Source organism: Phalacrocorax carbo, chromosome 2, assembly GCF_963921805.1.
Source record: "Phalacrocorax carbo chromosome 2, bPhaCar2.1, whole genome shotgun sequence".
In the NCBI taxonomy this organism is placed as follows: Eukaryota; Metazoa; Chordata; class Aves; order Suliformes; family Phalacrocoracidae; genus Phalacrocorax; species Phalacrocorax carbo.
Window position 1 is genome coordinate 158,046,524 of NC_087514.1, and position 27,883 is coordinate 158,074,406.

At 36.4% G+C, this 27,883-nt stretch overlaps 1 protein-coding gene across 2 annotated transcripts in view; it reads right to left on the bottom strand.

Moving 5' to 3' along the window:
- Positions 1-27,883, bottom strand: part of UBE3C (ubiquitin protein ligase E3C) — a 79,307-nt gene that overhangs the window by 10,995 nt on the left and 40,429 nt on the right. For both annotated transcript variants that reach the window (XM_064445022.1, XM_064445023.1), the window contains exons 16-19: positions 26,041-26,138; positions 22,627-22,759; positions 20,711-20,958; positions 8,364-8,576 (exon numbers count right to left, since the gene is read on the bottom strand). In XM_064445022.1, the coding sequence (XP_064301092.1) occupies positions 8,364-8,576; positions 20,711-20,958; positions 22,627-22,759; positions 26,041-26,138 (692 nt within the window). The remainder of the gene's footprint in view (positions 1-8,363; positions 8,577-20,710; positions 20,959-22,626; positions 22,760-26,040; positions 26,139-27,883) is intronic.

A 27,883-nucleotide genomic window follows, 5' to 3' on the forward strand; every position in this document is an offset into this window, starting at 1 on the left:
ATAATCTTGGTAAACTTTAATTCTGTGTGCTATAAAATTGAACTGCAAAACTTTCTAGTAAGTGATGTATATATTTGAAGTTGACTAGAATCTACTCAAGAATATTCACCTCAAAATAAAATAAAAGATTATGACACGTTATAAAGGTAGGGTTTTTCTGTTTACTCATAAGAGCACATTTTATAGCATCCAGTTTTTAGACCTAGGCCTACAGCTGCTAACGCAGCCAACCACATGGCCCCATGGTTTACTACCAGAAAGCAGATTCAGCAGAGTCGGAGCTCTTTTACAGAGGACAGTGTGTAATACTAAATTGACCTCTACAACACAGACAGAAACTGAGGTGAAAATCTTCCCCTTGGCAAGCTCGCCCCTAGCTTCGCTGATGCTAATAAGCGCCCTGGAAGAGCGAGTAGCCTGTATAAGCACAGATCTCACACACAGCACTTTCCTTCGGTTAGATTAGGAAAGCTGTGCTTGACTGGGTAGGCTCTTCTCGAACTGTTTGGTGATGATGAATTCTGCAGGATCACATTATGGTAGAAGCAACATCCACCAAGTCAAAATTAAGATTCTGATACAAGCCTAATTTACAGAATGATAAGCATTCACAATTCCTGTTGTTGATAATCCCAGTTACACGTGTTCAGTACTTTCAACAAAAAACAAAAATAACAACAACAATTTAAAAAATGAAGCCCAAACCTTGTTTTTCTACTGAGAAGCTTTGGTCCTTCAAGCACACCAAAATACCTCAGCATGGAATAATTCTGAATGGAAATAAAAACCAAACCAAAACCAACCCCAGAACAAAGGTACTGTAATAGCATTAGGATATCAACCAGCATCCACAGTAGTTGTCACTAAAACACTATTGACCTTTACATATTCTACTCTTTACTACAAGATGATAACTTTGCTGAGTAGTAGCCAAATCTGAAGAAATTATTTGAGTACTAAGAAGATTATTTTAAAAACCTGAAAAGCTGAGATACGGTCACCTTCTGAAGCCTTCAAAAAAAGTTTGGTTTTTCTACACTCTGAAGTCAGCAATTTTTAAATTATTGGTGTATTATTTTAAAAAAACCTCTGTATTTCAGTCTGTGGTAACGATCGCATCTTCAGAGCACAGAGAATTAAACATGTGAGTAGTTTCTTTTGTAACATGCTACCTAATAACATGAGCCGTTCCAGAACTACACAAAAACGCAAAGTGGTAAGATTAAAAATTCACAGGGCTTTTGAGTATTTGGATTTTTACTTGATTCACGGTTTTTAAGGCCAAGAGAGAACATTAAGATCTGTGAATCTGACCTCCCAGATAACACGGGCCAAAGGATTCCGTCTAGAGATTCCTGTATTTAACTCAATAAATTCATAGATTAGTTAGAGCACATTTTTTAGAGAAACAGGCAATCCTGGTGTATGTGATAGAGTATTTACCACTTCCCTTGATAAGCTAGAACAACCTGAATTACAATAGGTGTTAAAAATGTGTCTTCCTTCCCACTTTAATCCTTCAGCTGCAAGCTTCTTGATTTTGTTACGCTTACAGTAAAAAACCTCATCAATATCCCACCATCTCTGGGTGTAGGTAGCACTATGTTTAAGTCCTACTCCCCGAAGAATTAAGTAAAATGATGGTGTCAGTTTAGCTGACTCTGTTTCACACGCCGCCCACATTAGTTTGCTCTCTTCTAAGCAAGTCCCCTTCAACGAGAACCACAGGCACAAGAGGCAGGATAGCCTTCTCCAGGATTTCCCCTGTGAGGAGCCTGGCATGCCATGCAGTCAGCCAGACTAGGGGGTACAGGCCAGTACCTGCTGCCACTGACTGGCCTGAGGGTGAAGATAGTTTTACTGCTAAAGTCCACATGGAGTATTAATGGAAGTATGGGGCATGTTCCACACTGCAGCAGTAACATCTGATGAGAAGGGGCCCCTGTGCTGCTAAGCTTTCTCCTCTGCTACTGCAAGCAATAACATGGTCTAGAAATGTACTGTGTTTCATCCCACTACAGTAGGTTTACTATTCTAACTGGAAAGTCAGTCAATAAATGGATTCATCTAATGATTAGAAACATTCTAATTTCTCTTTTATTCCAACGGGTGAAGTTTGTTCATACCAACTGTTCTTATTTCAATATTGCTGTATAGCTTAACCAGCTCTTTACCTTCCTCCTCAATCATATCCATGGTGTATTACTTATGGGCAGCAACTTCATTAATCTTCCCAGAGACTTTTTCACTGAACTAAAATAAGTTCCTTTAATCTCCTCGTATAAAATACCCTTTTAACAAAGCCTAACAAGATCAGAAAGCTTTCTCTTACTTATTAAGTTCCTGCCCTCTTTAGTGTTACAGGATCAGAGCCACCCGTGTGTTCCACATGAACAGATCATTGCTGAGATCTCAACCCTACATACATATCACTTTCTGTCCACTTACAAATCTTCTCTGTTCTTCTGCAGAACTGCATAATTACCTGTTCTTTTGTCAGTACATCACTAAATACAATTCCTGTCTTTGAAGAATGGACAAATTGAATTTGGCCATATTAAAGCATATTTGTATCACCCAAGCTTCTCTTAAGAATATACCACCAATACAATACAATACACCAATAACAAACTAATGAATAATTATTATGCCATTTGCATGCAGGAATTTCTGTTGTTAGGTCACTGTTTACACAAAAAATGCCTGAACTGACTTCCTTCCTAAAATAGCAAAAGGGAACTACTGGCAGGGTGTTGTAGAAAACTGCTCTAAGATTCATCCCAGCACTAGGTGAAGTAAAACGTCTAACTTTCCCTGCAGGTCACCAAAGAGAGGTCAGGACACAGATTAATTTATGCTTATGTTTGCATTATAATAGTATTGTCTCCACAGCAGTCTAAAGGATGCTGGGAAAGCTGTATCCATTGCATAATAAAAGCTACTCTCAATCCTTACGAGGTTCCTGCAAATCAGAGGGGAAAAAAACCACTTGTATTCTTTCTGACCACTATTTTCAGAAAATAAGAAAAAAATTTCTTTAAAATCCTATTTTTGCTTTTATTTTTAAAGTAGCAAACCACGATTTCTGATCCAGCAACACTTCCGCAGCTCCCCTTCCTCCTCCCAGCTCTGCATCACCACACAACTACAAGCAGTTAACTGAATTTCCTGGGATTTTCCAGTGATCTAACTATCCACTTTCAGAGTTTGTCAATGTGAGATTAATTCTACCACCATTTTGTCAAAGCATCACGGCAGCCTGAAACAAAGGGGCTAATGGAGCAGGAATAATAAATATGCCATACAGGCTAAGAAGGATGTAAAACAGAAGACAGAAAATGATAACACTTGGGCTGGCAGTAAAACTATAACAAAAGTAGACGCAGTTCACTTTTTACTCCTTCGTTGTTTTCATGGCATTTTAAAGGAACTATTGTAGAATTCCTACTTAATTCTAAATGTCAGGAATGATTGTTGAAGGGTTCCTTTTCAAAAAGGCCACAACACAATTTGTAAAACCTAAGATTTATTAGCCTGCATTTTTATTTTTCTCCATCCAACTTTCACCACTAGATGGTGCAAGATAGTTACACAGGATGGGCGAGAACAGAAAACTTCCCAACACGTGCAGACTTTAGTCATCACCTTATTTTCTAGTTTGTAGATCTAAGTTTAAAAAAAAAACTTGGTTCATTATCAAAATCACATTTTTAAAAAGCACTCGAATCATACATATTACTTAGATAAGTATTCATATCATTCAGACAATGCCATAGATAACTAAATTTGATTCCATACTCAAAGTGTGCTTTCAAAATGAATGGGAAATATCAAAAAGGGGTATAAAAGACCCATTTTTCTTTTTAATCTGAAAGAAAAGGTGCTTTGCATTTTTCAGTGATGACAGAGGCTATTGCATTAGGCCTCTGTCTGAAGGTTACGTATACTTGGAACAAAAGTTGCATACAGTTACAGTTTCTGTGGCTATAAATTCAACTATATGTTTCTGCAAGTACATACTAAAAAAAATGCACTCAACTTATATTTATAGTCTTATTTAAGAAAACCACCACCATTTGTAAAAAAGGTAAATATCTCTTATATACGGTTGCAGTTCAAGCGAAGGGTTCAGATGATCATTTTCAGTTATTGTATCTACTATTTTGAATATTAGCATAATAATGAAATACACACCAAAAATCAGGAAAACCGTGTATAACGTAATATTTGTCAAGCAGAATTCAGGGGATTTATCTTCTGGCTTACTGATAATAATCAGTCACACCAAGTCACTTTGTAATGTGATCATGGGCAGACAACAGCAAGCCTCTGGTGGTAGACAAACTTAATGCTAGCTGCTGCTCACACAGATCTGGCAGTGGCAGCTGCTTCCCAGGATAATGGAGAAAAAGGGAATATGTAGAGGGTAAAGTGGAAAATATTTTAGGAAATAATAAGGGACCTGTCATCTAGGTATTCTTTTTTTGTGTATGAAGACGTAAGGCTTATCTCCAGAGCAATTTCAAAAACCATTCTTACGGATAGTCAAGAACTCTTATAAATTTGTTTTTAGGACAGATGAAAATATCCTCTCTCTTCTCTTGGACTCTGATCACTTTTGTTCACATCACCCCTAAAAAGTTTTTGCCCTGTCTGGAAACAAACAGATAAAGGCTTTCTTTCGTTTCCTGTCATCTGCCTTCCAGATGTTCAGGCAGGAGTTCCAGATAGGAGACTGCATCTGAATACCTAAGAATGTATTTGCCATAAGTGTTATAAATCTGCCTGAGAAGGATCAGCCTCAACTTCAATATTTTGCTTGGGAAAAACCTCCAAAATCATTCATCTAAGCCACTGCATCCTAGTAAAGAAGTTCCCATGACAGAAACTTTCAGAATTATTTTGAAGGCCTCAAAATTTTATCTCAGGGAAATTCAAAGGAAAAATTGTCCTTTAGTGAGTCAGCATATTTTCACTAACAGCAACAGCATTCACGTCTGTTTTAAAAAGCCAAAGAAGGTGTCCTGACACCAACTTCTATACTATATGTATTTCAGAGAAACTGCTGCCACATATATTATAGTGCTCTTCTGTGGATTTGTGCTCCTACACTTTATTTATGGAGTCTTCCAGTTATGGAATCTTCTCTCATTCCACCATTCTGATCCATGGAATCTGAAGAATCAATGTTTGAGAAGACTCGCTGGAGCAGAATCCTCTTCATAATGAGAGGTTATGGAATCTAACATTTTTAAGACAAGAGGATACATATTTGAATCTTACTCTCTTCCCCTGGGCAGCCATAAAACTCACCTTCCTCACTGAGAGCGAGCAGGGAAGGAAGTCTGAAAAAGGAGGCATTTTCTTGGTTTTGTTAACCTTACACTCATTATAAGCAATTTATAACCATTTTATCACCATCTAATCTACAAGATAGAAGGAAAAATAAAATCAATATACACAGCTACGTGAAGGCACCTATAACTATTATAAGGCTGACATTCTTTTGAGATTTTTTTACTGGCCACCATTTTATGCAGCAGATCCAACAGCTGAAGTCTAGGCTGGTATCACTGCATTAGATAGTTCTTTATCAAAAGCTAAAGCTATTTGGGGTTGGAAGATAAGGTTGATGGCATAGCTCCCCTAATTAGCAGGTCTAATGTGCAAATTATTAAGTACCTTTTTCAACTTCTGGTGAATGCACTTTGACAATAGTTTAATGGGATCTAAAAGCACATTACAGGATTGGAATCAATATGCTGATAATAGAATTTCTACCTTCTACTACTGACAGAGGCAATAGAGCCCCTTTTGAATGTGTCTTTCATTGCAGATAATGCTTTTGTGCCACAGTTGCTGGATGGACACTGTCATGAGGATAGCTATTTACAATGATAGATTTATGATGCATTTATTGGACACTAATTTATTAGACACTAAAGTGGTTGTTTAGCTGAAAACTAGAGATAATGTACATTCAACAGAAAGAGTGCAAATTAAGCTCTTTTCCCAAAGTGAATTAGCCTTACCTTGACACAATTAATTAGTATGCAATGGTTACACGAGTCAAATACCAGACAAAATGTATTTATCCATATGAGGTTTATTAAGGTAATGAAATAAAGTATAAAAAAATAACCTGTTGCATTAAAACATGGAAGACAGTGACAAGAACCAATTAGTTCTCTTGAACTACACTAAGCACACAGTCTCATTAAAAGACGGTTCATACTTCACAGGTATAGCATTCTCCCTCCAAGTCTAAACCTAGCAATACAGCATCAGAATATTTAGTTTAATTTACAGTTCATTTAGTTACTGAGAAACTCACTATTATATTTAATCTTCCTTTTAAATTTATGCCAAAAAATAAAAAATGAAAAGTCTTGATAATAATAGCCATAACCCTTAGAAAATATAAACAAACAAATTAGGCTTCTTGGCAAGAATGCACTTTCTACAAGTTTTTGTTGCAGTAGGTGGAGCTGGCAATATCTCTAACTTGGATCTCCTTGTATATTATTTCTGAGCTCCTCTTTTCTGTGTCCTTCCACCTTACTTGCTGAGGAAGATTATAACTTGTGTGGCTAATTTTTGAGAACATACAGAGTAGCTGTATAAAGCATGGAAACCAGGAGATCCCCAGAAAATATTAACTGCTTTTTGTTTTTAATGAGAGACTAAACTGCATTTGTACTAACTGTGATCAACAAAACTATTAAGTGCATTTAAATAAATGGCTTTAGAATACAAACAACAGGCTTCCCCCTGCCAGCCCCAGAAAATCCTACCTTAGACTGGAAACTGCCATCTTGTGTGGTTTGCATCTAGTAACCAAATACATGGATGCTACAGAACTCAATTCAGTATTGGTCACTTCACAGCACGTGCTACAACAGAGCAGGGGCTCTACTGTACAATATTGTACAATAGAGTAGCTGCTCAAAAAACATCCTTTCTGATACAGCTCTAACACATGTCTTTATTGCGAGTTTTTGAATGTTTTTCTGAAGACTGTGGGGGTCAGAAGTTTTCATATAGGGAGTGTAACCCAGGGGAAAAAATGACATATGGCATATGTTTAATATGAAATATTACTTATATCAGGCAATCGCCTCTCCCCTTCAGCATGAATCAGGAACCCAAAATCTGTGGATACTGTTTTATAACTGTAATGCAATCCAGATTTTAGGATCTTCAGAATGACAGGAAACGGATGACAAAAGAGTAAAGATGAAGTCCAAACCTGATGCTGTTAAATCAGAAGTCCTGAGCACCAAACTTGCTACGATTTAAGCAGCAGCAGAGTACTCATCCTAACAATTTCAAGAACTAGCTGCTGCATCTGAGAGATGTGCATAGTCCCAGGCGTCCCTGACCAACAGGCAAACCCAAGGGAACTGCTTACCCACTTTTATAGCCTCTCTTTCTTCTACAAGGAACAAGGCTGAATTCGGGTGCTGCTGCATGTCACAGTGTGGTCAGGTCTACTTTTTTGATCCAATTATTAAATACCATAATCAAGTGTTAGTAGGCCGTAAGTGGTACACAATTTTAATCCTCAAAAATGAAAGAGGAAGCATGACAAAAGACTTTAAGGAGGTTAACTGTATTAGCACATAAAGGATCACTTTACAAGCTCTAGTGACATCGATTTTCTACTACTAACATAAGCGATCTTTAGTACTCACAACAGAGCAAATAAAAGCCATAATCAAATTTTACAGTACAATTTTATTAAAACCTCATACTTAAGGACCTAGTTAACTGGCCCTAACTAAGTGCTTTTTAGAAGCACTGAACACCCATTTCTCCCCTCTGACTCACCTGATGTCTCAAACCATAAAAAAAAAAATTAGGCCCTCTACTTTGAAAACTACAGCTACAGCAGACAACGCTTATCTCACAACAAAGGGTCATTATAATTTAAAACCATTCTGATTCCTAATGCTGATTCCAAAACCAGGCAGTACTTCTACAGTTTACACATACACATCATGTAACTTTTGCAATTATTTGAAGTGCCAAGAATCAACGTCAAATATTTTGTTCAACAAGTTATCTTGGGCAATAGAACATTTCATGTATGACTATTCGCCAATAATCACTATAGTTTACTACTTAAAAGACCAGACCTTTAAGTCATCATCAGAAATTTGGGGTTTGGCTGTTTTGGGTTTTTTTTGAAGTACAAGATTATTGTCTACTCCAAATATTGACTCAGAATCCCGATGATGCCTCACAACACAGAGCACCTTCAACAGTTGCTTCCTATCACTTTTAAATTAAAAAATTAATTAGTAGGGGTAGTAACGAGTCATCAGTCATACATAAAAACAAAAGGCGAAAACAGTTCTTACCTGTGCTTCCCCAAGGTCATTATTTACCACAGTGAAGTTTAGTCCAAGTTCTTCCACATCGCCTTCATAGCTCTTGAGAAAAAGCAAATTTTTGTACATTTCTGGATCTAATGAAGCTAAATGATGAATGTCAACATCAGCACTTGTCCCCAATAATTTTGAAAGGAAAAAACTAGCAAATGGCAGCTCCACCAGCATATTTTCATAAAGCGCCTGAAAAACAAAGCAATTAAAAACACATTAGATTTTATTGTTGTACATGCAGAAATTATGAAGGCTATTGTCTGTTTCTCAACTTTCTGGTAATTCCTTCTTAATTTGGCGTCTAAGTAAGATCTTCTGGCATGGCAATGACCCAGATATTGCATGAATTTAGAAATATTCATCCAAAGTTTAAAATGTTAATATTCTGATGAAATACCAAACTCCCACATTTTACAAATTAATTATGTGGCAATTTAAAAGGTAAGGTCACTGCTTATCTGTCATTAGTATTCTTGTCTGAAGTGTTATAGCAAACAGCAAGTGTATCAATTGCATAGATTGGCAAGAAAAGCGAAGTTTGCTAAAGCACAATGCAATTGGATTAAGAATGCCTTCTAAAAAAAGTTAGCATCTCTACCTCCATTAGCATTGTCACAAGCAATATTTTTGCATTCATATCAATTGCTGCATGTAAAATAGCCTGCCCCTTAAAATAGCTACGTAAGACCAGTACATTTTAAACTAATCCAAACAAACGATTTCTCTTGCACATTATTCAGCTTCACTGCTGCATATTTTTGATGAATTCTACTGCTTAATGCAAACCATCCTAATTTCCAAGCCAAGACTTTACCAGTTATGACTGTATCATATGTCCAATCCTTCCTATGCCTGACACTGTTACACCTGTCAAAAGATTACTGAGCCAAAAATGAGCCTGACCCAAATATGTAGCACTCATGAAAATGTATTTTTTCTGTAAACTAAGTTTCCTCAAGAATTTTCAAAAATGCACAGAACTCCAGCAATACCACTCTCAGCTGATCTACTGCATGACCACATTTCGATGTAATGCAAAGCAACTTTGCATATTTCTTCATACAGTAAGTAACAACTTCTGGTTGATTGGAAGAAAAAAGTACTTATGGTAGCTCTTAAAAGGAGGAAAGATGGAAAGTCCAGAGCAAGAAAGCTTGATATCATTTAGAGAAAGCCTACATGAATAAAGGAAAAATAAGAGACCATTGCCTTTAAAAAAACATCCCTGAAACACACTGTCTGTGCATAGCCTTCCCCATTGCCCAGTTTGTTTGCCACATCAGCATCTCTAACAATGACAACCAGATCTTTACAGTATCATTAATATCTCTGCCAGGCTGATCAGAAAAGACACCAGCACATAACACCAATGTTTGTTCTCTTTTACTCTTCAAGAGCAGTGTTTTGGCATTACTGAATTCCTCCATAATCTGTTGCAAACTTAGAAAAGGAGCACAATGAGCAAAAGATGGAAAAAAGAAGAATAACTGTAGCTGTAATCACTCAATGCTATTCCAACAAAGACGTTAAGAAAAATATACACAATTCCTTAAACTTTTGAAAGAACATTTGTATGAGGTGAGTTAGACCTTGCAGAAAGAATTGAGACTAACGAGTTCAAAGCCAAAGGGTGCATTATATTTAGAGCCATATGATTTATTCAAGGTGTAGAAGTCGAAATCCTCATTTGTATAGTTGACTTTAAAAGCAAACTAGAGGGATAAATCATTAATTTGCAATGTATAAGGTCAGTGTTTGCTGTTCCTGCATTAGTAACAATAAAGCCATTGTAATTCCTTAAATATATCAAAGCTACCCGAATTTAAAATGGAATTCCATCTATGACTCATAAAATGTAAATGTAGAGGTGTAATTTTTTACACAAGGCAGGTTTAAGCCTTTAGAGCATTTAATATACAAGGACTAATAAATGATAGCACTAAAAACTATGATCACATCAGCTAAATGGATTATAAATTAAATTTCCATAATGTATGCAACTGAAATACAAATGTAGACATAAATCAAGGTATTTTCTAAACACAGGTTAATTACACAAATTCAAAACCTGTCTATTTTTTATGCAAAATAATCCACTTAGCATTTTTCAAACTGGTCTTAAGTCTTAGCCACTTGCAACACTTGATCCTAGAAGCCTATCAATAATTCCTTGTCAGGAAAAAACAGCAATAGGTATATTGAAGAAACTTGTATGTTATTTTTCAAGTGTCTGTCTTTTATGAGTGTTTATTGCTAGAAATTGTGCCAAAATGATTTGAAATAAAAAGGATTAATTATAGTAGAAGCTTTTTAATATAAGTGAGTGCAGCTGCAATGCAATTAATGCAAATTGTGACGCTATCAGGAAAATAAATGTGAACAACATCACTGGCTATTTCTGTTTGCTGCCAAGTACCTTCAGTAATTTACTACATTAAGAATCAATAAAAAAATAATGCATTTCAAATGCATCACTATTAATCTTCAGGTGGTTCCAAAGTGAACATTTATAACTTCATCTAAAAACTATATAAAGCATTTTTAAATAAACTAAATTGTGCAACTTGAGAACAACTTTAATTACTACTACTTCTCTTAGCTACATGATTGCAATATTAAAAACAAAGTCTTTTTGGAAACAAGGCAAACAGTAGTGTTTTAATTAGTTTGAAAGTCAAGCTATCCTCATAAAGTTTAATAAAAAATGTACTAAACCCTGGTAAATAAAATAATGAAAAACTCTGGGTTTTTTTTCAAAGAGGTAAATTATACCATTACAGCTCCAGCACTATGCAGAGATGCTGAGAAATGCTCAGTACAACTGAATATGACTTAATAAACTGAAGCTTTATCTTTCCGTTTCAATCTAAATTCCCCGTTTCTCAGTCACCATAAACTGCTCAAACTACCTGTTGCTGCCAAAAGATGTGATTCCACCCAGTCCTACCAGGGGGATGAATCAAATGAGCTTGCTGATTCAACTAGGTTTCTTTGCAGATTATTTGTCTGGGGTGTTTTCTGGGTGGAAGGATTGTTTGAAGTTGAGCTTTCTATCAAATTAGAATCGGATCCAGCTCACAGCTATGGCTGCAACTGGGTAGGAACAGCAGGACCAGTTGTTTCAATGGGAGCACAACCTTACAGCAGCCAGTTGCCCATGGAAGCCCACACTGATGGGTATTTTTCATACTTCAGCTAATCTAATGGCCGAAAGGGGAGACTCACTCCTTCCCTCTTTTCCTTTAGTGAATTATCTTGGGGAGCTATAAGTTACCCTATTTTAAGCTTAGTTTTCTGCCTGTTCAACCCTCTGAACTGGCCCTTCTGTAACAATGACAACACAAAGGAGGCAGGAGCCCAGCGCCGGTGACAGGCAGGGGAACAACGACCACCTCCTACAGAGGTAATCAGCTGTCAGATCAGCTCAGGTGCAATATGAAGCTGCACCATTAGCATATGCTTACATATGTACTTTAATACAATATAAAGTCATGCTCTCCCCACAGAAGCAGTCCTCTTTTTTCCTCCAACAGCCAATAAGCAACAAAGCCAATGGGGTAAAGTGGCTTGCTCTTGGAGGGAGGCGACTTCTGTTTGACTGTAAGTCAGAAGTTCCTGGTCATACCCTGCTTCAAGAGATCCAAGCCAGCAAGCTCAATATATATTTTAAAACTAATCTCTCCTCAAACTTCAAGTACTCTCACCCATTGGCAAGTTTCCTTTAACTCTTACAGTTGTCACCTATGGGCCCGGTGCCCTTCTAGGATGAATTCTGAGAGTTCACGTTCCCAACTTTCCTATCTAACAAGCCCTTTACTTGATTCATTTTCTCTACCCTGCAGTCCCATAAACTGTAACTGACTAAATCCAGGAAAAAATCCAGATAGGGAGTCATGAAAGGAGCAACTGGTGGTCGAATATGACATTAGACTTCTAGTTTCTAATGTTGGGGGGGGGGGGGGGGCAGGGCAGGTGGGGGAATGACACTTAGACACGATTTAACAGAACCTATATACCCCTGCCTCCCCAAAAGGCTGAGAGTATTAGCATTCCATTTTCACAGAAGCACAGTTTGCAGATACAAGCTTGAGGCACGAGGCTAGTCTGAAGCAAAGAGAGGAATGTCTGTATCAACACAAGCAGTGTAGTGCTCCTAGTGCTCCAGTAGCTAAAAGGTTACATCTCCTGAAAGGGCCAACCTGGATTTCCCAGTATTATTTCAAACTCCTGTAGGTTCAGGATGCTCTTTAGGCAAAGTTATGGCACCCCTAGATAACCATTAAAATAACTTAAAAGCTTCTGAAACAACTATACCAAAAAAGCCCCACCTGCTTTTCAGTAACAAATTAGGTTTTGTACTCTTCCCCCCCTATTTTCCCATTAGCTCAAGATGGCTTCCTATCTTTGGGGTTCCCCCCCACCCCCTTTTTTTTTTTTTTTTAAAATGAATGGTTAGAAGTTCTTTCTGGTTAAAAGGCTGAAAGCAAGATTTCACTATGGAAGTAGTAGTATTCAGTGAAAGGAACTTCATACACCTCTCCTCCCCTCCGTGAAGGCCTGCAGAACACACCAGAAGAATAAAAGTAAACAAAATAACAGAAGTCTACTGTGGCTAACAGGTTTTGACTTCACACACAAAAGCACACAGTCTGAAATCTATTGTTTCTCTTTTAAGTAATATTAGCTAGTTACAATAAGGCATCTAAATACTGCCTAGTTCAGCTATAATGGACTGCAACATGGACTAGCTACAAAACCCTTTACTCAGTTCAGGAACACAGATCACAACTCGGTCATCTAAAGAAAAAAATATTATGTTCAGATACTGGACAGATGCAAATACAATGTATGCATTCATTAAACACCTGTGATGGGGTAAGGCATGGCTACGGCCAACAACTTCCAGAATATAGGCATGCAATCAGTAGCTTTACAATATTTCAGACGAAAGATCTCAGCTAGAGGGACAGCTGAGACAGTACAGACGGAAGAAAGATGAAATGTGTCGTTCTCCAAACAAGGTGGACTTTTTCTTGTTTTCAGTGTAACGAGAATAACATCTGACTGGGACCACAAAATGTAACTACCATACCATTATTTAAGCACTACATGTTCACGTGAGGTACTGTTCAGGTATTGACCCCAAGATTTAGAAAACAGCTCTTCAGAAAGAAAAGACTTTGTGCCATGTTTTAAAACTGGACAAACTTTAAGCTAGTCTAGGCATTTCAAACAAATTAGCTATATGTAGAAGAGGTTACACGCTGAACATACACCACATTGAATGAATTTGAAATTGCATAAACTCACAGATGAACAAACTCAACCTCCCTGACTACGAGGCAGCTTTAGTGCCTTTACTTACATTTTCAGGTCTACAATTAATTCTCTCATTATTTTAACTAAAATATTTCCTTAAGAAAAATACTTAGTCACTGTTCTCATTAATCCTTCACAACCCAGAACTCTATTTTAAAACCTAAACAATGCTAAAGACATACCCTGAGAAAGACACACGGCTTATGGGCTGAAGCAGTAAATGGCTGGGCTTAAATTCAGTTATTTCCCTAATCAGCCCCCAAGACCGTAACCCTTTCTATTTCAGTCATTTTAAACAGTTACTATTAAATAATACTTAGCACTTACAGAGTGCAATAGATCTTCAAAGCTGTACAGAACCATTAATAAAAATGATAGAAAAATAGCAAAACCATTAGAACTTCCTTCTACCTTATTATTTATATCCTAGATATATCTCATCATGTTCAAAAAAGCCTTTGGGGCCAGTGAGGCTTATTCTACACTAATGAAAAAGATAAAACTAAAAATACAAGTTACAGTAACACATACCCACATTTTTTAAACATTTTTAAAGTTAGTGTTTAGTAGTTTTACAATAAAATAATTTCCTGCAGATACTTAATAATGTGCTTTAAAGTGAGCGAAACCAAAACTGATATTGTTCCTAATGTCAATATGGTAAAATAAACCCAGTTATATCAGGTGTGTGTCGCAACACAGTATGTCTACTACATGCTAGCTTGAAGTCACTGTTTCTCAGTTCTCTGAGCTCTACAATAGTGGAGACATCTGGATGCATTCATATCACCTTAGTAATGGAGTATCTGGCACATCATCTTCCTAAATGACTGAAAATTCATAGTGCACTTTTTGGTCAAATACTGCATGCCTCTTTTGTTTTTTAAAAAAAACAGTACGAGTCCAAAATTGCATCGCTGGATGCTTATAATTAGGCTTCTGAGAGAGATTAATTAACATCCTTGGGTTTACTTTTCCCCCCCCAGAAAAAAATAGTGTCTTTTGTAAATTGGTGTTACTTGTGATTTCCCACTCCCTGGGAATTTGAAGGTCAGTAAGTACAAGTTCATAGAAGTTCCACAGATTCAGGGTAGCAAAGACTCAGACGCAAGGGGCCTGCCTGTCAAATTTGCTGCAGTCAGTGTAAATATCTGAAATGGATTGCAGGTGTGTGATCAGCACAAAACGAACTCATGACTGACTCACAAACACATTACCATAAAAATGGAGGGATCCATTTCCAAAGACTCCACTGGAGCACAGCAAGTATAATGACCTTGAGTTAATTTTTAATTTAAAAGTGGAAAGCCATGTTAGTATTTTTATTCTAGTAATCTAGGATATATTTAATTTTATCACAAGAACTTTTATTACCAAAATAGGGTGCTTCAGAAATGCTGGTACTTGCAGAAAACAACCATTTCATCAGCCTGGTACTTTCTTTCTGTTTTAATAGGAAGAGTTATCTCTGTAACTTATGCCATGTACACGATACAAATTGCTATCACTGTCATTTGGCGGGGGGTGGAGGGATGGGAGAAGGAAGGACTAGAGGTACTTGTGGATGCACTGGATAACTGATAGTTATCATTCACCACTAATGTTCTGGTAAAGGCTTAATAGATTTTTCTTGTCTCAAATTTAAACATAATCTATAAGAACTGAAGACACCTCCTTATTTAAGTTCTAATCTTCTGAAATGCTAGAACATTTACTACTACATAACTAACCTCTGGATATGCTTCTAAAATGAATCTATATTTTAATACCAGTGAAACTAATCATTTTTGAAGACAGTTCAAATACAATAAAGAATTTCGGTAAATATTCCAAACCTAATTGAAATGGATGTAGGTGTTTCCAACTGTGAAAAAAGATTGGGATACCATTACCACACACTCTAACTGTTTATTTATTCCCTGTCTAGGAACCTGATTTAGAGGCAATAAAATGCAATCAGTACACAAACCAGAAGCAGGAATCATCTGCTAATGGAACTTTTAATTGAGGAGTGACCACTGACATGAGGTAATTCTTTCCATGCAGAACTCCTTGCAGAGACCTCCATGCACTTTATCACGGTAAACAATCACTAACATATGCATTAAAGAAAATTTAAATACATTATGACCCAATAAATATCACAATCCATCAATATACACTTTTCCTTCCTAAAGATTTAGAGTTAAAATACCACATTTCAGTAGTCTTTTAGTGCTAGACATATATTTACAAGGTTACTACTAACATAGCTATTTGTAATCAAAAGATAATTGGTTATGTTAAATGAACCAGTACACAAAGGAGTTGTCAAGCTGAATAACCATGTCAGAAAATAGATTCACATTAGTTTACCTCTACATTCATAAATCATGAAATAACTTCCATGAGGTATCCATTTCGCTCTCTTATGATTGTGTTTCTGCACTGTAAATGCGTAATTAAAAGAGCATGCCACTTTATGTGGTAAATTCCTGGTTTGGTTCCATTTCAGATGAATCAGGATTTTCTGAGACAAATGACCATCAGCTAACTTGCTTTTAAGCAAAATGCTGAGTCTACAGAATCATGTGCAGGGTAACTGAAATTAATAGAACAAAAAGTTTATACAAATTACCTCCTCTTTGTATCAGTATCACTAATTCCTTACCTACCTTTCTAGGTACTACTAGAATGAATTGTGGCTGCAGCACAAATCAATTAAGAGTATACCGATTTAACCCAAGCCAAAGTGGATCTTAATTAAATGGACAGTAAGCAAAGGGAAAGGGTAGCCTAAAAAATCAGAAGAAAAAAAACCCCAAGAACAACAAATCCGCCAACCTTCAACGGTCGGAGGAACAGAAGAGTAGCAGCACAATGCCTGACACACCATCCCATCAAATATTCAAGTATATAAAACCCAGTTCTTCTCATTGTAGCGTTTTCTTCCTTCGTTTTCTCTTTACAAGCTTTTGGAGCAAAAACGGCACACATACGTTACTAGAAACACTTGATTGATGGTTTTTTAACTCCATATGTGCAGCCTATTAGTGATTTAAGACTTTAGGATCTGATCCAGATCTTGCTGTGAAAAGACTACCACTGATTCGATCCATTTTAGATAAGGCCTCAGGATCATTAAGAACTACTTTAGATTTTCTGCAAAATGGATACTGTAGACACTGCTAATCTTAGAATTGTGAAAAATATTATTCCTGGCTGGAGGGTACAACAAATGATCTATCACAGCTCTATTCAAAGTTACAAACAGCAACCACAAGGCACAGTCCCTAACATATAGAAAAATAACATAATCAATAATTAATGGTCCCACATTTACTACTAGGGTAATTAAATTTGTATTTGATCTACTACTACCCTTCTGATGTTTAATTTTACCAAAAGACATATTTTATAACTTTTTTCAATTATAGATGTTTAACAACTTCTAGATATGCGCAAAGAACAGTCAATTATATCTTAAATCAGTATAGTAACCTATTAAAAAAATTATATGAAAATAAACAACTTAAGCCTTCACCAATATAATATCCACTAGGCCACACAAATTACTGACCTCCTATATAACATTAAATATTAATGATCAAAGACTAAACCTAGATTTTCTCATCTATCATCAAAATAATGCTAAAATTTAAAACACACACATTAATTTTGCTCAGTCCTTACTGCTTCTTCTATCAAAGTTCTTTGTTTGGATCCACAAAGGAAGGACTCAGTTCAAAACAATAACTCAAAACATATTTTGTCCGTTATATGGCCATCCCAACCATTTAAGACAAAGGATAAGTCTTCACAAAACTAACCTAAATCTTTTCAGAAAACTCCAGTGTTTTTCAAGGACTGCAGATTCTATTGCTTAGAAAGAGACTTAATATTATATTTCAAAGATAGTGCATATGCTCTTCAGCAACATGAGTGCGTGACTCACTAGTGCTCTCAATATGCTGGAATAAGAGAAAAGAAATGGAGGTGGTACAACTTGTTATAACCAAAGATGCCGATGTATTAGACAAAAATCTCTGTCAGAAAGAGTCACTTTGTTACAGGTGCAAAGATAATCACTGCAAACCATAATACATGCAAGAACTACCAGGCTTATGTCAAAAAGGAAGAAGAGGAAACCAGAAAGATTATGATTCTAATCTTTCTACGGGCTTCCTGCCACATCCTTAAACGAATGCTGATACTTCATGAAATTTAAGTAAATCATCCTAAGACTTAGCTACTTTTTGGTCAAGTAATTCCAAATGCAAAGAATGTCCTTTTCCACAACATCTGTCACATTAACATCACTGAATAAATGCAAAAGTAATCTGGAAATGGAGAAAGATTGAGTTTAGGTCTGAACATGGTGAAATTCATATTTTTAGTTCTGTATCTGTCACCATTCTACTGATGATCATTTCTGTTGAAATGGTTAACCAGCATTTCCCTCTTTCCAAGTTTGCAGCAGACCATTCAAAAATCAGCACAGAGAAAATCCTTATTTAAGATTCTCAGGTGTAGCTTCCAAACTTCTCTTCCCTGGCTATATTGCTTGGAGTTTTGGCAGCTGGCCAAACAGCAACTTTTGTGTTCTCCTGAGCCAAGTGCACTACACTGCCAAAGCTGCAGCAGAAAGTCTGCACATGGAAAGATTTTTAGTGCTGCCAGAAAAACTACTGCATGGGAAAGGAAGTTAAACCAAACCAGGTGCCTCCCCACAGCCCGATCCTACCGAGAGAGCAAAAGGATTACAACGTCCCATCCATCCTTCTGGGACACCGTATGGGACAAGACGACTTTACTTTCCAGAGAGGACAGCAAAGAGAATTTGGGACTAGTACACCTCTGTCTGAACGTCCCTGACAGGCCAGGACACCCTCAGCTCTCAAGCAAAGCCTGGGACTCAAAGCCACTGCCATGCCTCCAGCGGGCAAAACTGAAAGGTTCAAGTTTTGAACCTCGCTGGTGGTGGGAAACTGCTACTAGAGGTGTGCATGGTAAGCTGAGCTTTTACTTTTAAGGAAGAGAAAGGAAAATGCTTAAAAGGCACCAATGTTAAAATAATATTTACATTACAGAGTAAAGTCACGGAAAGTTGAGAAATGTAAACTTTGGGAGTGTTTGAGTAGCTGTTGTTTAAGCAAACTCATTTCTGCTTTTGTTGAAGAATTATTTCAGACAACATATGCAATTACATGATCACATGGTATTATTTCTACAAGACCTTTTGCTCATTCAGTGATCAGTAAAAGTTGCATGGACAGCCACGCAGTTTGTATGGTATATAGATTTCAATTTCTTCAATAACTACAAAACCACACCCCAAACAGTCAACAACTTATCTAAGGTTAAAATAATCTAAGTTTTCAGATACACCGTTTTTAAAGGTAAGTTTTAAATTTTCAGATGTTTCTACTTCTGAACAAAAAAGATTTCAAGCTGTTAGAAACTTCCTGATGAGAAGAAAAACTGAAGTAGCCGTAAATCTATGGTACTAAAAGTTAAATGCATTTGGATATCAGTATGAAATGGTTCCCAAGAGATAGAGAATTTCTATAAATTATTATATTTTAATGTATTTGTTTTCTGATAACATTGAAACTTCTTACGTGCGGGTTTTTGGTGGCAGCGCTCTTTACATACTGGTTTCCACAAATAAGAAATTGCTGTGGATACCTGATTGCTTCCTTTGCATTATATCTATTTTGTTTACAGAGGGGCTTTTAATAATCCACTATTGCTCTCAAATAACCCTGTGCAAAGCATAAAATGGACACATTTTTGAAAACGGATGGGTGAGTATTCAATAACTTAACCAAGATCACAATACTGGCAGGTTTTGAATAGTATGGTCGTGCCTTATCTTTCTGTTTAATTCATCAAGACTCTAAATACACTACTAAAAAGGTGTCTGTGCACCTGGGTAGGGGTAATTATTAAGTAACACTGACAGTTCTTACCTTATGTAAACATACTGCAAATACAAAAACAATTTATGCTTTCAAAATGTTAAATAATAGATCCTCTGATTTTAAAAAGACAAACCCAAGACTATACTTGTCGTACTCTATGGGAGATAAAACACATTTTGCAACCCCTGTCTTTATGCTAATATTTGATATCCAATTACAGAACGCCACGTGTTCTTTTGACAGAGGAAATTAAAGAATCAAACTTACATTTTTTTTTAAAATAATGTTTCAAACTTCCCCATGACAATTGAGCCCTGCCCCATTCCTAGATAAACACTAAACATTTTTGGAGTGAAGTAACTTCCTCACAATATCACAGCAGTATTCACTTCCCCACTCCAAAAATCTATAGGTGCAGAAAGAAAATGAAGCCTTGGATGTGTAACAATAGTTTGTAATTATGACCTGTGTATTATTACTGAATCCATCTCCCATAAGAGCAGGAACATCCTTCAAAGACTATTTTATTGAAATGGCTAATTTTAAATATTAATTTTTTAACAAGTCTGGATACCGCAATAGCTAGGAAGAATTAGCAGAGAATTTGCCTGTAAAGTGGCAGTTTAAATCAGTTGACTGGCAACTCTAAAGAACAACACTCTGTTTCAACAACTCAGGTCTGCCAACAACATCCTCTTAAACCTCTTCCAGCTACACTAAAAGAACATCCAACTATATGTTAAATCTCATTGCAAGTCTAGCAGATTTTAGCCTCCAAAATAAATTCAGGCAGTTAAATGGGACTTCTACATCTTAAATACCTTCAGGTTTAGATAGCTGAGTAGCAATCAATACTTTTTTTTTTCCTGAAATAGAGTTTGTATTCCAAACTTTGTTTCACAATTATTAGCTTCACAAGAATTATTTCAAGGACTTAGAAGGAAAAAGCCTCAATACTAAACCTGACCGTAAAAGCTCCTCAACTCTAGAAAAATAATTTTTTCCCCATCTACCCCTATCTAAAATGAAACAAACAAAAAAAACCCCAACTGAATAATTTCAGTACTGCTACAGCTTTATATTACACAACACTGGTTTTACCTTTCCAAGCATTCTTCCAAGGAAGTAGTAATGTCGCGCATAGGAGTCTCCAACAAGCATCTGTGCAGCAGGGTTAGGGTAAAGCAGTCCCTCATTGGTGGTCTTAAAAAATCCCTGGTTAGGGTTAAATCCCGATTTAAGTAGTTCATTCAGAAATTCTCTGAAAATTCCACCACCATCAATACCAGCTTCATCAAGACCATGTGCATTAAGTAAGTGAACACGAATGCGCTTTTTTAGGTCAGGTTCTGCAGAGAAAGGAGAGAGAGAAACTCAAATACAACTGTCTGCTTGAATTTTGTTTGGATAAAAATGCATGTAACTACACATACAAGCATACCTACACTAACTTTATATAAAAAACTGGACTAGTAAATAGCAGCAAAAATTTATTACTGGCTTAAACTTTGGAATATTCAGTATGTGAAACTCACTTTGTACGAAAGGTCTTGCTTTAAGAGTCATGAAAAGCTACAGTGGAAGGACACTAGGTAGGGAAAGAAAAAAAAAATACTACAAAACATTTTAGAAGCCCAAGAATAATCAGAAAATTCTATTTATATAAATGTGAATGCAAGGTTCAACTTTCTCCTGCCTGGAGGAACTGTCAATAAGCACTGCATTCCCTAAGAGAGGCTGACTATTAAGCTACACCATGAAATAATATTATTTGAAATGGAACTTAATATTTTTGAAACTTTGGGCTCATTGTTATGTTATGTAATTCCAGTGAGCAAGGTGTGGTAAAGATGGACATGTTCTGAAGGCAGGTGTTCTGCGTGTTTCATAGAATGCTGCTACTTGAGAAAGCAAGCAATATTTAGTCCTTAATCTATGTACATGTAATAGGGAAGGAGGACCTTTTTGCTCAATTCACTGAAGGCTTCCAAGATCTTAACTAAATACACAACTCTTACGTAAACCCCTGCATCACCTACACTTGCATCCAGCAAAGCAACCAGTAATAAACCAGTAAAAATAAAACTTTCTACTGCTTCCACATGCTACAAAATCGACAAGTTATGGATGGACAGCTGATGTTCATGAAAGACTCTTCAGCACCTTGTAGCAACAGAATTTCTTCTGAACCACCGAGTCTTACTCACACTCTCCCATTAGCAAATACCTCTACATCTACTAATAACTTCCCATTTCACACTCAGCTGATTTTAGAAATTACCTATTAGTTCTTCATTCAAGTGAAATGCTCTCCTGCGCAAAAATTCCTGATGGCTGGAAATAGAGGATGGCTAATTTTAGCCACATGCACTGCAACACTCGTCACCATCCAAACAAGATAACAGAACACTGGCAAAAGCATACAGATGTGCTTTGTCTGGAGGCTCCTCAGATACTGAGCATTAATGTTAAAACTTTTATATATGGAAAATGTTGATTTAGTGCTTTTGGGGCCTTATGAACAAAATCAGTTATTTGTCTCTTCCTCTGTGTACTGACAACCAGATTTATAGCAAGGAGGGAAAAACGGTCCTGAAACAAATTCACACATCAGAATAGGTGACCAGGTAGAGGTGGACCCTAAGTTCATGTAACCTTTGAGAAGAAGATATTTTTGTTGACACGGATTACCAAAGCAGATAATGTCTAATGAACTGAATAGATGACTACACAAACTACAGTTATTTGGACAAGTAAATGAGAAGAAAAGCCCCATAAAAGTAGGTTTGAACTACAGAAGGGTATGTTAAAGAGAATGAGACTGCAATAATCAGAAATAATGTGATCAGATGAGAATTACTTTACGTAAAAACAAGGAAATTTAACTTTATAAGGATTTCCACACCTCAGAGCTAATATGCTTCTAGTGTCTTACTCCATTAAGCAAACACATAACTACATGGGAAGAACGGTTAAATGTTATAAACAAGCTGATGATAACTTAATTGTAAACCTACCATTTTCAGGAGAAAGTTTATCATAAGCATCTTCATAAATGTAATTTCTTCTGATAGTGACATTAATTCCATCCAAAAATGGCCCATCTCCTTGAACTTCTTGTTTATCGGCATAGATCAGCCTTTGAAAAATCTGTTAAAATGAGTGAAAAGAGAAATCATGTAACTGTACAGATATAAATATTCAATGAGAGATGGTGGTTATTCACTACTCTTACTGTCCTTTAAGTTGGTTCTTGGCACTCACTTTCAAGTGATTTGTCTTCTCTCTCACTGAGCTGCAGAAACATAATAGAGAGCCACGTCCCAGGGGCGGGAAGGAGAGGGGACATACACGGAAAAACTTTTTTCATGCTAATATAACATCCTCAGTTTTTTCTACATAAAGAGGCACACCTACAGACATTGTGTCAATCATTCCAGTTTCCTCTCCCTAACTTTCAGAGTTCTGAAATGCAAAGTATTCAAAAACAAAGGGAAAAGCCACGTGAGTATTTTGCACACACAGAGGCAATCCTCAGTAGTAGTAAACAATTTTTTATCATTTTTGTAATGCTTAGGAACATTCCCAGTAAGAAGAAATTAGATATCATTTCTGCTCTTAGAAGCAGTAGGCAAATAATTCAAAGCAATCTAGTGGATAGTACTGCTATATTAAACAAAGAACCAGAGCATCATAACAATTCAAAAAAATGCCAGCTGAAATACAAATGGAACTTCACATTGTCCCTTTGCAAGTCTTCACAATAGGAACCTGCTACAGTTCACCTGAAGAATAACTGTAGCTGTGTTTCTATGCAAAGATGTAGTATGGGAGGCGGTTGCTTAATGTATAATAATCTTCAATACACCCTCAATCCAGGGAGTGTGTTTACTATGTTCTCTCTTGCATCTTTCCCGTATTCAATACATAGTCTAGTATATTTTCCAAGGGATGTAATCTCCCAGTAGTATCACAGACTGCTTTCTTAACTAAGAAGTTTAACTAAGAGTCTCCAAGGATGTTTAAAATCAACAAATTTACCATGAAAGAGGAAAATCTGACAACAGCAGACAAAGCTAGAGTAAGGTCTCAAAACTACTGTCTCTATGGACAGCTGTGGCTCGTGGAGAACATACTCTCCAACCAGGAGGAGTATAGTGTAGACAAAGCCAGATTCTTCTCTAAGGTTCCCAGCAGGAAAACAAGAGTAAACAGTTGTAAGCTGCAGAAACAGAAATGCTGAATGGACATAAAGAAAAAAATAACAAGGAGAGTGATTAAGTATCAGAAGAGGTTACACAAAGAATCTGTGACATCTCCATCTCTGGAGATAGTCAGAACTCAACTGGACAAGTCCTTGGACATCCTGATCCAACTCTGAAGTTATTCCTGTATGAGGAAGGATGAGGACTAGAGTACCTCCAGAGGTCCTTTCTTCACTATATTTTTCTATGGTTCTATGACATTAAGAGACAGCCACAGACATCTTGTTAGGTACAGGGTATGAGAATATGCTCACCACCATTCTCTTCCCTGAAGCGTGGCTAGATATTGTTTATTAACTATTGCTACACAACACTAGATGGAAAGAATTGCTTGGAGGTATATATCATAGCAAGATTCTTCCTGATACAGAGTCTGGACTCCTACATAATCCAATGTTCATGCATATGTTCGTCCTGAAAATAAGAATCCTAACGCATAACTGAAGCATTTACAATCACTTCAGACTAACATATGGAAACGTAAGCAGTACTGACTAAGGTACATACCATAGGAAGTAAGACCACCATAGGAAAGCTGATGTAAGTATGGCTTAAGGAAGTGAAAACCAAGGCACTTGATACAAATTGGATTTATTACCTCTCACAGGTAAATATCAGATTGAAAGGTACACATCAACGTGCCTTAAGGCTAAAGAGATAACATCCCCCAGGGTCAGAAGGCTGAAGAGCCTACCATGAAACTGGACTCAGTAATCACTTGTAAGAGTATCTATATCTGGTAATTCAAGGAAATTTCATTCAGAGAATGAAAGGACACATGGAACAACCCACACATTGAACAGCACTGAGCTGTATTACCACACTGAATTACAGCCTAATAGATGGCAACTGGAAGAAAGAAAAGTAAAAAGAAAAGAAAAAAACAAACCGACAAGATAAGGTATCTTTTTTCCATATGCAAGCTGTTTTGCAGGAGCAGTGGGAGATACCATGGGGATGATGATTCCCACTATTACACACAAAGGGCCATACTTGGTCCAAAAAGCAGTATAAGAGGATCTCCCCTTTGAGCTAAAAATAATCTACAGCTTTATCGTTCTCTCCAAGCTCTCATCCAATTGTTATTATTTCAGTTTTTATGATAAAACCAAACAGGTTTATGAATTCCAGAAACTTAAAATATGTGCATCTCAATGTGGCTTTAAGAAGTCCAGAGGTTGTAGAGAGTGACTAAATCATGACATACACACCCCTGCTTGATGCAATTTCCAATTGTTTCCCCGTAGTCCTAGGGCAATATTGCCGTACAGTATTACGATGTTTTGTTAGAAAAACTGTTTCATAGAAGCCTGGAAAAACCACTCCTTTTCTACCAAAGCTGTCACTGTATTTTTTTTTATTTTTTTTTATTTTTTTTTTACATACTGATTTACTTTCCCTATGGAAATACTCTTCATTCCCTTGATGGTGTCTTGCAACTTAATGTTTCCAAGACATTTCAGGGAGCAGTTTTTAAGTAATTGATATTGTTGACAACAAAAGCAGTTCAGAAAAAAAATTATGGGTAACAGAATAATAGCTTTTAAAAAATATATGATGCAAACTGAAAGAGGTAATAGAACCAACAACTACATATTTAAAATCTAGAGAACACTCAAAAGCATATTAAATCATACAAGAATCTTGCAAGTTTTAAACTACATACTCTATTAAAGTTCAGCTACTCAGCTATGAATGAGAAATTTAATCTCTAGGCGTTATTTTTGTAAAATGGACATCCATCATCTCATTCTGACTAAATCCACCCACTGCACAAAAGTCTCCAGTCTTGACCTTGCAGTCTGTTTATTACAGATACACAACTAGTTAGTGCTCTCCTTACCACAAGAGGGTGCAATCATGTAGATCAACTATTGACTCAGGACTGCAGTTCATTATAAGCATACAACTGCTGTCGTATATCTTGGAATACATGTTTTTCATTTTAATGCAATTATTATAAAGGCTAACATAACTGGTAAAAAATGAGAAAAGTAATTAACTTCAAATGTTCAGTGGCCACAGGAGTACTGAAGAAAAACAGTATGGCCTGTCATATCCTTCTGCAAGGAAACAATCTGGTTTCTACTTAGCTAAGTGTTCTTTTTACACGTATTGAAAACAAAACAAAAAAAAATACTGCATATTAAATTAGAAAGCAGGTACCTTTACTCTTTCTTCAAAAGGAACTACAAAAGGTAGCTCTGTCAGAATTGCAAGTTGTCGTTCTTCAGACACAGACAGAGGTGCTGGTTCCAAACCCACTTAAAATAGAAATAATAATTTTAAAAATTTTGGAAAGAACATTTTTTTTAAACAGTTTATTTTGTATTAAGTGACTCCATGTACTCTGTATAAAAATACACACATTAAAATATTTTATTTACTAAATAGTCACACCAAGCCCTACCTTTCTTTAAACATTAATTTCTGCAGGCAAACTGAAATATAAGTAGTAAAAACACACTGAAAACAAAATGTGTACAAATATAAGTACTCCTGCATTTTCTATTTTATTCAGAATAAAAAGAAGTTATTTTCTTACTATTGACATTTCAATTTTTCAATTAAGAAAAAATACACGACAAGACAATTAAGAAATTGTAAATAATTAGAATTTTCATCCAGGAATACACAATATTCCCAGCCCAATGATCAAAAGAGTTTAAAGGTATTGTGCTTTCAACTACACCATGTTCTTTCAATGAAATCTTTTTAGGCATAAAAACTAAGAATTAAATCAAATCTAATGAAACCAACAGAAAGATAACATTTATTTCAACGGGTTTTCTCTCCCAACAGCAAGGTCACAGTGATCACATTAAATCCTAGTCACTGCAGATACAGCAAAAAGAACATCCAGAAACTTTATAATGTGCTCAAGAAAAAAAGATGAGAAAAGAATTCAAGAAGCCATAGCAACAGATTCAATCACATGTGGTTCCCAAGCTATCATGCAGCTCCTTTGAACCTTCTTATACCCACAGAGGATGTTTTCAGGAAACAACTCAACTTTGGGTAATGCACAGTAGAAGTGACAACCCTGCTCTAACTTCCTGGGAAGGAACTCAGCTGCTGAGCACATAGCTGACTGTAAAATTCATAAACTGCAGCAAAAAAAAAAAAAAAGTGGTATTGCTCGCTGACTAGACACTGTGGTTAAAGGTTCACCTAGCTTCAGTGTGCAGTGGAAACAAACCCCACAACTCCTTAGTTGTTTCATTGTCATGTTTAATAATCACCTTGAAAAAGGACTTCAGAGTCTAGATTATAGACCATATTACAAAATTGAAGTAAATCTTTCATGTTACTACGCAGTCTGGAAGTTTATGATGACAGTTCCTTCCTTTGGCACCTACCTGTGGTGACTAGGATTTGGCTGCCCTTCTGCAACTGGACAACACTTCAATGTTTTGGGTTGTTTTGTTTGGTTTTGTTTGGGGTTGTGGTTTGGTGTTTGTTTTTTTTTTTTTTTTGGGGGGGGGGGAGGGGGGGTGTTTGTTTTGTTTAAATTTGGGTTTACTCCTCAAAAAGCACTTTAAGTAGGGATATTTTAAGCACCAATTTAACATGACATGACCCCAAACATCACTATACTTGACGTATATTCATTTGGGGCAGGTTTCAACATTGCAAGCCTTTGGAATTTCTGATAAAACGCTTATCTGTGATTACCCTTAGTTTACTTAGTAAACATTTTTAATTAAAGTCAGTGTATGCAGCCTATTAAGCTAAGGGTTAAAAGCATTTTGAATAATAAGTGCATGTACAGCAAAGGTAAACTACTACATGGCTTGGACAGTTCAATTATTCCAGTCAATTAGCCAATTTTATCTGCATTTCTCCATCACAGCTTCTTTCTTTAAAGAGAAGTATGGGATGGAGTCATCAATACAGAGGGCATTTAGAACTCACGAGTCTGCCACTTAAGTAAATGAAAAAGCACAAATAAACATGACCATATGTGATTCAGCAGTACTTTGATGCTAATTGGCTTTAACCCATATGG